Genomic DNA, 14,129 nt, shown 5'->3' with positions numbered 1-14,129 from the left:
AGCGAGCACGTGAGTGTGTGGGCAAGACTGAGCGAGCCAGCACACATGCAAGGCTGTTCTCCAGAGTTAAAATAGAAACTATATGTGGATTTATGCCTCATTTTTCATTGTCCCCTTTTTCTCTCCATCACTGAGAACAATTGAGAGTTCACTGCACAAATTTTAAATATGTACACTTACACCCACACGTACATATAAACACACATTAGGTATATATATCATGTGGATATCAGATATATATAGATGTGTGTGTGTATGTGTGTGTGTAGGTGGGGGGGGGAGAGAGAGAGAGAGAGAGAGAGTCTTGTATTTGGAAATTCACTGGGCCGTGAGGAATGTGCTTTATGACTACAGAAAATTAACTTCAGCAAACGTTCCTGTGCATCACATCTGGGTGAGGGGCACTTTAAGTGTGGGTTCTACTTCCTGATGTAACTTGTTGATGAACCCCACCATATTTTAACAGTAATTCCCTCCTTGGTATAATTAATAGAAAATTTGTTTCTAAAAGTAAAAATTGGGTCAGAAATGGAGATTATTAAAACGTACAGTTGCAAAAGACTGACCCTACAAACCCCATTTACGCAGCCGAGTTCCAAAATGCTGTTGAGTGCTTGATGACTCACTGTGGCTTCTTCCTCTGGCTGGTTCAGTGTAGGCAAGAGGTTAGCCGACTCGGGGAAATTAAAACAATGTTGTACATTATATTGTTACCAGCCATCGAAAGGCCTATTTTGTATGCAAGACAGCAATGCCGAGATATATGGAGAGCCCTAGGCTAAGTACAGAAGATAATTACATTTGGAATTTTACTGAGTTAAGTCATTTACAGCTTCAAATAGTTGCAGAGAAAAATCAGCCAACACACACTTAAACTTTTTGTTTTGACTTTCAGGATAGAAAGGATTTTTTTTTTAATTAGTTATCACCTTATATGACAAATCACATTTTATTTTTAGTCAGAACATCTCGAAAGTTATTTTCTTTAAGTAGTTAATATTTTTCCATTCAGACTACAGATATGAACTTATTAGGACAGTGGGATATTTATACAGGCAAAGGGCGCATCGTAAAATCCCCAAATTCTTACATAAGCCTTTGGAAACATGTTTAAATTTAGCACGTTTGTTGGGAAGGAAAGAAGGAGTATATTTATCTCACCCCCAGAGTTCACTGGTGGTTGAAAAGCATAGGAAGCCCTTAAAGCATTGGGTTGAACAAAACAAACTCCATGGCTACGGCTACCTGAATTTACATGTCTCAGTGGTGGTGTTTATAAAGTGATCCAAGTTCCTGCATTTATGTATCTAATTGACAAAATTAAATTTTTAATGATCAGCTAGAATAAACTGTTTACCAGAGGTAATGGTTCACCTAGGTTGGCGTTCCAGACTGCAAATCTGAGTGCGGGGCCACCGTTAACTACTCAGGAACTGACTATCTCTTTTATTCACTACTCCTCACCCTCCACAGGAAGCGGGTGGGAGAAGGAAAGGAGTTAGACGATCAGTAAGTCAGGTGGTTATCTTCTGGCAGCTTTAAGGTTGAGTTTTGGCGCATGTGGCCTGGGAGTGGTACAGACCGATAAGATGACTCTTGGATTATTTGTGGATTTCACGTAGTCATAGATTTCCCTTCATCCTCCAGTCCTACATCAAACCCAAGGCTGGCTTTTCAACTTTTGATTGGAATCAAAGACGATCACCTGGCCAGAAGTTACTATGTGGTAGTTAACCGGTGATGTTCCTTATAACGTTTTTGCCAGCGAGTTTGCTTTAATGGAGGAAGGCGGGGCTCATTCCGAAGAGTTCAGTGTCTTCCAAGCTTGAGAGCGTTGCTGCAACGAGGACACGGTGCTTGTCGAGAGCAGGGCTTGGAAAACTACAGACCCTGGGCCGAATCCCACGGGCTGAGAAAGGTCTTTACACCCTGAGTAGTTGGGGTAGGGGAGGTAAGAATCAAAGGAAGAATAAATTATATGAAGCTCGAGGTTCAGCATCCACGTATAAGGTTGTGTTGGAACACGGCCATGCCCATTGATTTACGTGTTATCCGTGACTGTGCTCTACAACAGAAAAGTTGAGTAATTCCAACAGCGTCTCGATGGTCTGCAAAGCTGAAAATATTTACTATCTGGCTGGCCCTTGCAGAAGAAGTTTCCCAAGCAATTCCTGATCTAGAGGAGCAGAAGAAAACAATTTGCATCACGTTATTAGCAACTTGTTCCCTTAGGTTCCTGGCTCCCTAAAGGTCGGCTCGCCCCTTCGTACTTCATCCTTCTTTGCCTCGGTATAGAAAACAGTCTAGTCACCATATTGGTCAGTTTCCCCCAAGGGCAGCTTCACCTGCAGTTATTATACTTGCCGATATTGGGGGTCGCGGAGAGCTGGCTGAGGGATATTCATTCATCCGTCCATTTGTCTGCTCATGCATTTAGCAAACATTACCCGGAGCCTGTAACATGGCAAGAGCCTTGTAGGAGCCACTAAGGAGTATGAGATGAGTGAAATGGATCGGGCTGCCCTCCTGGTTCTTATTCTCTAGAAAAAAAAAAGTAGACTATAAATAAATAGCTCTCCAGTGGCACTGTTCATTCATTGGGTAGTGTTCGCTGACACTAATGCGTTCTTGGAAACATCAGAAGCGTGCTCCAAAGAGACTTCCAATGCTAGATAAGGGCCAAACCCAAACAGATTTTACCCATTAGATATTTAATCAGATGAAATGCACAAGAAAATGTCAGCAGTTTTCTGTGCCCGATGCCCTTATCAAGGACCGGATGGAGACTCTTTGGGTGGCAGACCCGGTCTGTTTGGGAGAGTTTGGGGCAAAGTACAGTTATACTCACAGCCAGACCCATTTGAGGCTTCCTGTTTCTCTGATGTTTGTATTTCCATTTGCCATTTCATGCACCCGTGTCTGGAAGTGTACTTTTTAATTGACTTAACTAATCATCCTTGTGCCCAGAGAACCCGAGGTATTGGGGAAGCCAGGTCTGTGCAGCAGCTAGGCTACATGGAAAGGGTGTTCTTGTGTCTCCGCAGCCTTTCTGTCTCGTTTCCCGTTGGCATCACCCACCGTCACCTCTCGGTTCTCCCAACAGCAGACTGACATATGGGGCATGCCTTGTATGTGACTGAGCCAAAGGCTGCTTCTGTTTCCCTTGAAGAAGGCATTTCCCGGTCCAGGAAGTACCTGAACCTCCGAGTATCTCAGAGTCTGTTACACAATTACCATTTATTAACTCGAATGTGAAAACCGTTGGTGCCACTTTGCACTACAGGAAAGAGCAATCAGGGCCTGAGCGTATTCCCAAAGGGTGATCACTGGTAGAGCAAGATGAGACCACCACCCAGACTCTCTCTGCAGAGCAGTCCCGAGGCCTCTGGTGTTCACGTCTGGGAGAGAGGTCACACGTGCGCCCCCACTGTAAAAACAAACCCAGTAAGCTCAAATTGGATCTTACAGTAGAGATCAACAGAGGCTCGTTATGTCTACCCTGGAGAATCATTGTGAAAGGATTCCACTGGAGAATTCGGGAGGACAGAGTCAGTCCCAGACGTGACCAAAGCCAGGGAAAACCGCTGGAGTGCTGTCCCGTGTCTCTTGCCAGCCCCCAGATCTAAACCCCAGACACCTCAACTCTGACCCCAAACAGGAGGCGCTTGCGTTTCTTACCGACAGTCAGACCTCCCTAAAGAATTTTATGCAATTTTTTAAAAATCAGCATCGTTCCCCTTGGAGAATAGTGTGGTTGGCCATGTTTCCCTTTATGGTGCTCTGTGTACAACACTGCACTCGAACCAAAAGGAAGGAAAAGCCTTTAAGATTCTCGTGGCAGAGTTCAAGCGACCAGGCAGAAATCAAGATGATGGGTTATGGAGTCTGGCTTAGACCTATCTGTGCAGCACTGGGAGTGAGATGCATCTGTCTTGTTTTTATTTTTGTTGGAAGGTATCAAAATATATAATGCACGTCTTCTTAGCAGTGGACTCCTTATGTAGAGCTTGTTGACAGAGAAAGGTTGGTTAATTCAGTTCTCATGTTCCCCCCTGTTACTGGTCTCACTGAGGGAATAGGCCGGGGAGTGGGGGGCGACGGTGGTCAAAAAGACATCTTAGTGGGCATTTGAAGCCCTTTGGAATGTTTCTAACTGCATTTCATTATTACAGAGGCAGTTGTAATTTTTTGACACTTGTCAATGGACGGGATGGGGATTAACCCCAACCCTTACCAGCAAGCCGAGAAGTGACGTGAGATTCTGCACTGTGCACGTAGGCACCTAGCATGAAGACAGACGGACACCATAGAAATCATTTGGGTCGAGGGCAGGGAATGTCCTTTTTGAGGTCAGGGGATGTATTCTAAGATTCCACCTGTTAGATGTTCTCTGTTGACAAGAGTCACCTTCTGGGTGATAGGCAGTCAATGGAAATGAGTTAGAAGTGGAGGGGAAATCCCCGCCGTTGGCGTGCACGCTCTCACGTGGGTCATGAGCGTAAGGCTCCCTCCCCACAGGACAGAGGGGCAGAGACACAGGGAGTGGGGATGTATTGAGAGTCAGGGTCGCCCCCCCATCCCCCCAGTGCCATGGCCAGCCTCGTAAGGAAGCACCTGAAGCTTCCGTGAGAGTTGAGCACCTGCTGTCCCCCAGATTTAAACCCATATTCATCCAGTTATTTGGGTTCACTCAGCCATCGAGCTGGGGATAAGGTATGTCGGTGGCTGGGTCAGAATTCCGTTTTGGAAAAAGGGAAAAGCATCCAGTCTAACAGACAACAAGCGAAAACAGTCTTCTGATGGACTTGCCTGTCTTGGAAAGCTGAGACGTTCGTGGTATAGATACAGTTCTCTGGCCGTGTTTATTCTTTTTAATCTGTTGCGTGACCGTGTGCCCTTGCTCAGTCCTTAGCTCAGCCTCTCTGGTGTATGAAGATGGACTTTGAAGGAAAGTAGAAAGGAGCCTGGGGGGTTCGGCCTGCGTATCATGTCCAGGGCGCGGCATGTGTCGGGGGACACGCCTCAGGACAGCCTCCCCACAAGCCCTCAGCCTCGAGACCCTTGAAAGTGAATACTGAAAGCAGCCAAGGGGAGAAGCAGCCACCCAGCCCATGGGGATGAACTGCCTGGCCCCCGGCAGGGAGTGCGGGTGGAGGGGTGCAGACCTTGTATGCGTGAGTCATTTGACTCCATTCAGTCGCTGTTCATCAAGCACCTAGTGTGTTCCAAGCCCTGGATCTAGATAAGTAAGGCAGCTTCTTCCTTCCTGTAATGTGGAGGTGTCAGGGAAAAGAGCTCCTGGCAAGGACATTCCAGCCCAAAGGAATGAGAATATGCCTAGGTTGTAGTGGAGGGAGAAGGAAAGTGGAAGACTATTGTGTTCTTTTTAAAATTCAACTCTCTGTTCAACAGGATGGGATGGTGACCAGCCATCGCAGTTTGCTTACCTGGGACTCGGGGAGTCCTGGGACTTGGGGTTTTCAGTTTCCGAACCAGGAGAGTCCTGGGCAAACTGGGATGAGTTGGTTACCCTCCCAATCCACTGGGATCCGTCGGCTGTAGGAGAGATCTGTGGATTGCCCATATTCTGCTTGTAACTGTTTCCTAAAGGAGCTCGGAAGCCATTTGAAAGGATGTTTATCGAGCTCCTACTGTATCGCCAAGGCACTGTCCTAGTGCCTTTACCCTTAACTTCACTGAATCCTCACAACCCCTCTGTGAGTAGATTCTACCCTATTTCCTCCATCCCGAGAGTCATGTTTCAAAGGGTGAATCTCACCTTTGGAAATCAGTATGTGTCTCATACATGATGAACATGAGCATGTTTAATGGAGTATTTCTTCTTGCTCTCTGAGAAGGTGTTACGAAACGGATGGTGATCTTAACAATGACGGTCCTCTGAGAGTCAGAGAAGTAACTGGTGCCCTCCCAGCTTCCAAAAGAGGAAACTGAGGTATAGACGATCTGATTAACTTGTCCAAAGCTAATGGCAGGTGATGGGCCGACCCTGGGATTGTAGCCCAGCCTTTGTAACCCATCTTCCTTCGCTTGCCCAGTGCTGCTCTATGGCTTTTTACACAGGGGTCGTCATGGCCCTGTTAGGGAGGGGCACATTTTCCTCTCCCCGTCTGGGCTCTTCTGGCTGGCCTCAGAGTTCAGTTGACACGAAGACAGAGTAACAGGAGAAAATCAAACAAAAGTGTAGCAGTGTGTATACACGGCAGTGACCCAGGGAAAAACGGAGTCACTTATCAAAATGGCCAGAACCCTCACCATAAATACCATCTTCAGCTAAAGACAAAAGAGGGTGTTGGGGGTAGGGGTTTGGGCCTTCAGAGGGGAGGAAGGCACCTCACAGGGCAATGGAAAAGTAAATGTTTGGTAAATAAATGTTTGTGGGACCACGCGGAGACAGTGGGACACAGAGTGGACTCTGATCTCTGGGCCCTGCCGAGTTTCCCACCCCCTACCTCCTAGCCCATATTCTTTGCAGATCCTGCTGGTGATGCCTCTGTTCCGACAGGCCCTCTGAATTCTTTTAGGCAGTTGCAGGGAAGGTCAAAGTGTCTGAGTCTTTTGGGCCTTGAGTCTTTCAGCTCGAAATAATCTGCATGCCAGAGAGACATTTTGGGGTGGCCAGTTTTTGCTCTGCTATACCCCATGAGGTTCTCTGCACACACCCAGGCCTTACAGACTGAGGGTTTTGAAACTTGGCTGGTGAGGCCACGCTGTCCTCTGCCTCGAGGAGCTTTCTCCCCAGCAGTCGTGGCAGCGGGGCCAGGGCTGGAGCTCAGCGGCACCGGGCTCATTCTGAAGTTTTCCAAATCCATCTACCCCAGGAACTGTAAGCTCTAAGAAAATGTCAGCAGAAAGAAAAGTGCACAAGTTGCAAATAGCAGAGGGAGAGACAGTAAGCCTAACGCAAACCAGTGACTGGGGACTTCACCTGTGATGCCTCTACCGTCAGCGGGGCTGTTTGTAATCACAACTTCCTGGACTTTCGCAAGTATATTATCCGTCACGGGTCCCCCTTTGGACCTTTCTGACCCCATTCAAAGCAGTTCTCAGGACAGTTCCTCACAGCGGTGGCCTCCTAGAGCCTCGTGACTCTCTCTGAATAGGCTCAGAGGTGCTGGGGAAAGAGAAGTCCTAATAGCATCGTAGCTTCATGTTGCCACTGCTCCGTGCCAGGGGCCGAGAGACGCAGGGTCTCTGCGTGTCTCACTTCCGCATCCCCCCTTGGAAGACCAAGACGCTGCTTTTTCATAGTCGAAAATCCTGCTTTACTCCAGGAGCATTAGAATTCCTAGACTATGACAGAGTATCAGTGTGCGTCTGCTTGAAATGTCAAGAGAGTCTTTAATAATAACATGTGAGGAATGTTAAGATGGTGACAGAATACAGTACAAGTCGGGAAATTCTTCGATTGGGGTGAAATGAGCCGTAGGTTGCCTACCCCCTGAGAGCTGGAGTTGGCCTTCAAGACCGAGCTGTGAAGGCCTGCGCATGACCACAGTTAGAGACAGTGGCTGGAAAATAGCTATTTGGTAAATACTCAGTTTGGTTAGAAGAGTTTCATTTCTCCTCCTTCCAGTTGCCGCTTTTTTTTTTCTTTTTTTTTTTGGCTTGTTTTTCTCCTTTGGATCGTACGCCCGTAAGAGACCCCAGGTGACAAGATCCATTCTTCCTCCGTCAGTTGTGTTGGGGCCGTCACTGTATGCAAACCTGCTGAGGAAGTCTAGACCGCCCCCCTGTAAGGCACGCTCAGTCCATGGAAGAGAGTGGTGTCTTCCCAACGTACCTCGTTAGACTTGGACCCTTGGGGTCTTTCTTAGAAGCACCTATTCCCTCGTCTGTCCCCTGGAGGACTGGGCTCAGCAAGATTAGGTCAGATCCCCGTGAATCTGGGGATCACCACTGCACTAACCCGGACTCGCCGCCTCATAACGTGGGTAACACTGCACATTCCACCCTGCCCCCACTGCCCGCGGTTCTGCCTACGGAGGGCAGCATGGAGGCAGGGAGAGAGGCAGAGATCTGGGTTCCCAGGCAGTGTCCCAGGTGATGTCTGGGATCACAGCGGTGTAGGAAGGTCAGACCAAGCATCCTGTCACCAGGATTCTAGCCTTAGCGTTGCGCCTTCCCAGCTCCACGACCTCGGGTTAAGTTCTCCCCCGTGAGCCTCAGCTTCCCCAGCTGTAAAACACGACACGAGGACCAGAAGACTTGACCTAGCCACAGCCGTCTGGGCTTCTGTGAAATCGAATGAGTGGCCGGGCCCCTTCTTCTCTCCATCCTCAGTAATTCCAGCATTTTTTCCCACATCCCAAATCCTTCGCTTATTTCAAGACTTCTTTTCTCACAAGTGAGAACCGCCACATTGGGCTTAAAATGAGTAGTCCTCCTGACAGTGTAGAGAATGATTGTGTTCAGTGAACCCCAAACCATGTTCCCTTTTCTCTGCTGAAAGGATGAACGTAATCTCCCTTAGTTTTTATCTTTGAAGGTGGCGCACGGGGCCCCTAGCCTTCGGCAGTTATCAGCAAGTCTGGAGCGAGACCCCCGTTACGGTCTTGCCCAGTGTGGACTATCTAAAGCCTAACTTGAGGCCATGGGTAATAGAAAAGGGGATGACCTATATCATCCGAGGGGAGAAAAAGCGTTTGCTTAGGACGAGGGACAGATAACAGTGAGAAGCAAGGAAGTAAATCCATGAGAAATGGGCCTATCTTTCCCGCGCTTCTGGTTCCCTTCTTTAAAACATCAAAATTCTCCCCCCCCCCAGTTAGCCCAGCTGCAAACTCCACCGAACCCCTGTTATGTTGATCCAGATTCCTAACATATACTCAGCCAGTAGAAGTCGATAGACTTGACTGATTTAACTTTCCTATTAAAAAAAAAAAAAACGAGAGAGAAGGAATTAGGTTTTTTTGAGCATTCTCGAAGCACTAGGTTCTATGCTAAGCTTGTTATGTGCAAGAATTTATTTAATCCTCAAAACAACTCTTGGAAGTTCAGAGATTATTATTCCATATTTAGAAGGAGAAACAAAATACTTGAAAAGGTTACATAATGTGCTCAGAGTCGCAGAGCCCGGATTCAAATCCATCGAAGTCTGCTTGTTGGGTCCACGTCCTTTTTAGCCCATTTTTGACTCTGCTGTCATTCTGCAGAACGGGGCACAAGCGTGCTAATGTAAACAAACACTGCACAAGCAGCTCCCCTTAACGTGTGTCCTGTTGTCATTCCTTTTATGCTGGGTGGTACTCCTGTACCCACCGGGAAAGCTTTGAGAGGGTAATTCCCTCTTGATATCACAACATAAAAAGACGGGTAAATTTGTCAGCTGCATTTTTAGTTGACCTTCGGACTGAATTTCCCATCTTCCTTTTCTTTGCTTGTCATGGGATTCAGTAGAGGGAACGCTGGAATATATTTGCTAATATTAAATGTTTGTATTCCCATATTATAATAATGAAGGGATGCCATGAAAATCGATGGGGATGGTGAGCTCATGGAATGATGGCATAAAAAGTGCTAAAGGATCTGCAGGCTTTTCGAAGCACCAGTGAGTATTGTAAATGCAAGACAGGCACTTGAGACAGAGGAGCTGGTTTCACTAGGTGTGAATTTTTAGCCGTTTTGCATTAAAAAAAAACCCAAAGGTGAGTTTGGCGGATTTTTTCCTTCAATTGTTACAACAGTTTGTGGTAGAGTTAGAGCTGTTATTGATGATAAAAATCCAAAACCCTTCCAAGAATATATAGGACATGCTAGTTTACACTCATATAAACAGCAACAAAAACTTGGATTTTTGCCTCTTCCTGTAACCTTGCCCACCTTTCCACAGTAAAGCAGAACTAGGATGGTAGGCTTGAGGTTGAGGCAAAATAAGGAACCTGGATAATTCTCAACATGGACGATGAATTCTAAGTAATATTCACACGGGAAAATAAGAAAAGATTCCCTACGGCAGTAAACCACCAGGGTTATGGAGGTGGCTGGGTATACAAATTCTAGGTATGTGTTTGCCACGTGGTATTACCACCTTTGATCAGTAAAAGGTCAGCCTGGTAGACATCTGGAAGGAAGAGAGAGGTGATGGTTTCTTTTGGTGCTGGGAATTTGGATTTCCCTCTACTTGGTCTTTGTAATTGCTCCATCAACAGTGTTCACCCCCAAATTAAGTCACGATTAATATTCATCAGACTCTTCAGTAAATATCACCTCCCACCCTTTAATTTGTAACGTTCAGTACAACAGACCACCTCTTGTTTTTTGTTTGTTTGTTTGTTTTGGTGTTTGCGGTACGCGGGCCTCTCAATGCTGTGGCCTCTCCCGTTGAGGAGCACAGCCTCTGGACACGCAGGCTCAGCGGCCATGGCTCACGGGCCCAGCCGCTCCGCGGCACGTGGGATCCTCCCAGACCGGGGCACGAACCCATGTCCCCTGCATCGGCGGGCGGACTCTCAACCACTTTGCCACCAGGGAAGCCCACTTCTTGTTTTTAAAAAGAACGACATATATGCCTCCATTTCTTCTGCTCCACAGTAATTTTAAAACAAAACATGTTTCTTAATCTAAGAATGTTTTAGTTGTAACGTCGAAAAACTTAGGACACTTACATAAAAAAACAAATAACTAGAAAAATGCCATTGCTAACATTTTAATTGTTCTAACTGAGCCACTTGGAAAACTAAATTCCTTTAGCATTATGTGTTCAGAGCATCTTTAGTTTGGCTGTTCAATAACTGACTAAAGAACAGAGGGTGAATAACATAAAGTGGCTCCTAATATGGTATCATTTTCATTTCCTGTTTGTTGAAAGATAAATGCTAACACTAGAAGGCTTTTTTCTTTCTTTCTTTCTTTCTTTCTTCTTAATTTATTCCTCCCTGAACCACAAGGGAATAAAAAGAAAAAAAAAAAATCAAATGTGATATGGCTTGAGACTGAGTCATCCAGTTAGGATAAGCCGAAAGCTTTTTCTTTCTTGTTTTTGTACCCTTTCCCTTTTCTCTGCCTTGCCCCAATTCCTGAAACATACCCCTCCCTTAAAACACACTTTGCTTTAAAAATGTGAGTCTTACTTGATTGGGGGGGGCAGATAATTTTAGACTTAAAAAATTAATTGTTATTTAAAAGATTTAATGTTAATTATGTGACATTGATGGAATGCGTCTCTCTCCAACTTTAAGGCATTATTTTGGACAAATAGTCTTTAAAAGTACTGAATGAAGATTTTTTTTTCTCTCTCTCCCTCTCCCTCTTCCTCCTCTCCTCCCTCCCTCCCTTCCTCCCCCCGCCCCTTTCTCTCTCTGGTATTAATCTCTTCTACATTTCCCCAAAATTCTACAGCTGTTCTCTTAATATCTGTACCTTTGGGGGGGGATACATTTCCCACTTCTTTTACAGACATAATTGTCATATGTCCCCTATGCTCAACGATCTTGAACTATCAAAGATACCATTGTGTATGAAAGAGTCCACGGCAAGCATAAAGAAGGCAGCGTGTAATAAGTAGTGTCTGAGTGCCTACTGCATACATCCAATTAGCAACTCATGTGCCTTCAGAAGATAACGTTTGATAGAATGAGGAGACTTGAAGTTTTGGTACGATGAGACTAGCACATAGTAGGTACTCACATACTGAGTCCGTGAAACGAGTAAGCTTTTTCTGCATTCACTCGAAAATGGGGGCTCTCTGCCTGCCTTGCCAAAGTTGCTGGCCAGTGCTGTCTTCACCTGTGCCTACCTGTGAAGAAAGATGGGGTTAATTTTGCGTAAGTGTATCTGTGTGCCTAGGAGTTTCTCCACAACCCCAACGGATGCATTTACGAGTTTTTAGCTCCCTAGCTTATTCTCCTTTGGCTTCCTCCTGAATCAGGTTGGTGAACAGGCGTGATTCACGGTTTTGTCTCGTAGCTGTCTGTGTTCCGTGGGACTCCTTGGTGCCAGCAGGTCTAGGGCTTCCCAGTTAAAGGCTCGTGCATCTTGTGTGGAGAAATCGCACACCAACACCTCTAGTAACTCGGAGCCTGGCAGTGGTCGTCTAGGTTTCAAAACGATTCAGCACTGATGCACATTTTGTCGTGTGCCAGGGGGCCATAGTGTGATTTGGAATGTGTATCATTTGGGATGTTAAAGGAGTACTGCATCTGCATTCAAAGAAATAACAAAGCGTCTTCTCCCTACCAGCTTGCAAAAGACAAAGAGCGCCTGCAAGCCATGATGACCCACCTGCACGTGAAGTCTACGGAACCCAAAACTGCCCCTCAGCCCGTAAGTACTGAATGACGCCCATGGGGGAACCCTACAGTGTTGCTTCTCCGCTTCCCTACCCCAAGGACGGAGGATCGCCTAGTCTGGCAGCTTTGAGTAGTGAAAGACTTAAGCTCCATCTGGTTCTGATTACCTTTTATGAAGAGGGCAGTGTGCTGGGCATTTAGGGAGACAGATATGGGATGATTCAGGCACAGTCGTTAGCCACGAGGCCCCACCATCAGCTCTTCTTTGGGACAGATGATTGATGCTACACCAAGGTACTAAAACATATTACGAGAGCTCACTAGAAGGGAAAAAACAAAACAGAACAGAAAGCAATCTTTCTGATTTCTCAATGGTGGAAACAGAGAACACAGCCAGACCAGGAAAGCAGAGGAAAAGGGCATGTCAGCATGGTTTAGCCAAGAGGCAGTGGGTGTGAGAAAAGGAGTGAGGGATAGTCCAGTCCAGTCTAACTGCAAGAAAGGAAAGAAAGAGGAAACACACTGTCGGAATAGTCAGAGGCTATAATTACGGAGAACATCTAACGGTCACTAAAGAGTTTGAAGCGAACATTACTCCTTCGCGGTGAGGAGACCCAACATGGTACCCTGAAATTACATTTCACTTTTAGCAATCTCTTACTTCTTGCCTTGTTCCCTTTTATTTGACGTTCAAGAGTGTCACCAAGCACAGACAGTTAATATCAAAGTGGAAGGTGTGGTAGCTGAACCCCAAATCCTGTCTTAGGCCTCATTACTTGTTGCAAATTGATCGCTTTCACAGTTGTGTTTCTTGTACACTTACAGTTCTCAAAATCTAGTAGCTTCAACTGATTATTCACAATGGAGAGAGTGCTTTGCTTCTTGATTTTTAAGATTTGTAAAATTTAAGGGTACACTGCCTTTATTTGATTTTGCTTGGAGTCACTGTGTGAAAATTAATTGAGCGTTGACAATCTATAGTTAGTACCAGCAATTTTAATCAATATGCAGTGATGCGGCGTAATGGCAAAGTATTGGTTTATCTGTTTTGACTGATTTTTTCCTATAAATAAAGCAAACATACACCCATACGTGTATGATTTATGGTGATAGAAATAAAACGGAGTCAGACTATTAACCCAGCAAATATGGTAGCCTGCCAAGATGCAGTTGGCAGACAAAATTAATGTCTGAAACAGAACACATTACTGAGATATAGGACATAAAATCATTAAACACTTTGCACATCCATTTTTACTAGGGAAGAGCCCTTGGTTTCCATGTATTTTGCAGTAAACGGCTGTAGGACCCAATGTGTAGGCTACCCAAGAGAAAGAAGGGCAGGGGGAGGCCATTCAGTATCGTGGAGTCAGTAGTCAGCTGTGCTCTCGGTGCTATTCCTGTCAACCCCTTCTTTTAAGGAATACTAGGAACCCAGGTGAGCAAATTGGTAAGATCCTGGCATGACTCCACTGAGTTCTCCAGCGGGTATAGGGAGCTTGAAACTCTCTGGAAGTCTTCAGATGGTTGTCGTTGGTTAGGGAAATGGTTTTCCCCAGGTTGAAGGGTTTGCATCTCTAAACCTAGCAACAAGGGAGAGAGTGCGATTATCTTCTCCTTCCTCCGTGGATTAAAACCAATGATATGAGGTTAGATATTAACTATGAGAACTAGAATAATGTTTGGACTCCGCACTCTAGGAATATACTCATTTGGGATCATGAGGCTCCTTGGGAGGAGGAGGGATAAAAGCAGAAAAGGAATTGCAAAACCCCCCGGGGCACTGAGCGAGCGATGGTGCTGGATGCCGGCAGGGAGCGCCATATACATAGGCCTCCATAGGCCACAAAAGGGACCCTTGGGAATCTCCATGAGGACCCG

The 14,129-nt window shown here is 45.9% G+C and overlaps 1 protein-coding gene across 16 annotated transcripts in view; it reads left to right on the top strand.

The window, feature by feature from the left end:
* FOXP1 (forkhead box P1) overlaps nt 1-14,129 on the top strand; it is a 598,032-nt gene that overhangs the window by 553,096 nt on the left and 30,807 nt on the right. For all 16 annotated transcript variants that reach the window (XM_079934807.1, XM_079934808.1, XM_079934799.1 and 13 more), the window contains one exon: nt 12,199-12,282. In XM_079934807.1, the coding sequence (XP_079790933.1) occupies nt 12,199-12,282 (84 nt within the window). The remainder of the gene's footprint in view (nt 1-12,198; nt 12,283-14,129) is intronic.

This window comes from Stenella coeruleoalba (genome assembly GCF_951394435.1).
Source record: "Stenella coeruleoalba genome assembly, chromosome: 10".
Classification (NCBI taxonomy): Eukaryota; Metazoa; Chordata; class Mammalia; order Artiodactyla; family Delphinidae; genus Stenella; species Stenella coeruleoalba.
This window is presented reverse-complemented; position numbering and strand designations above follow the sequence as displayed.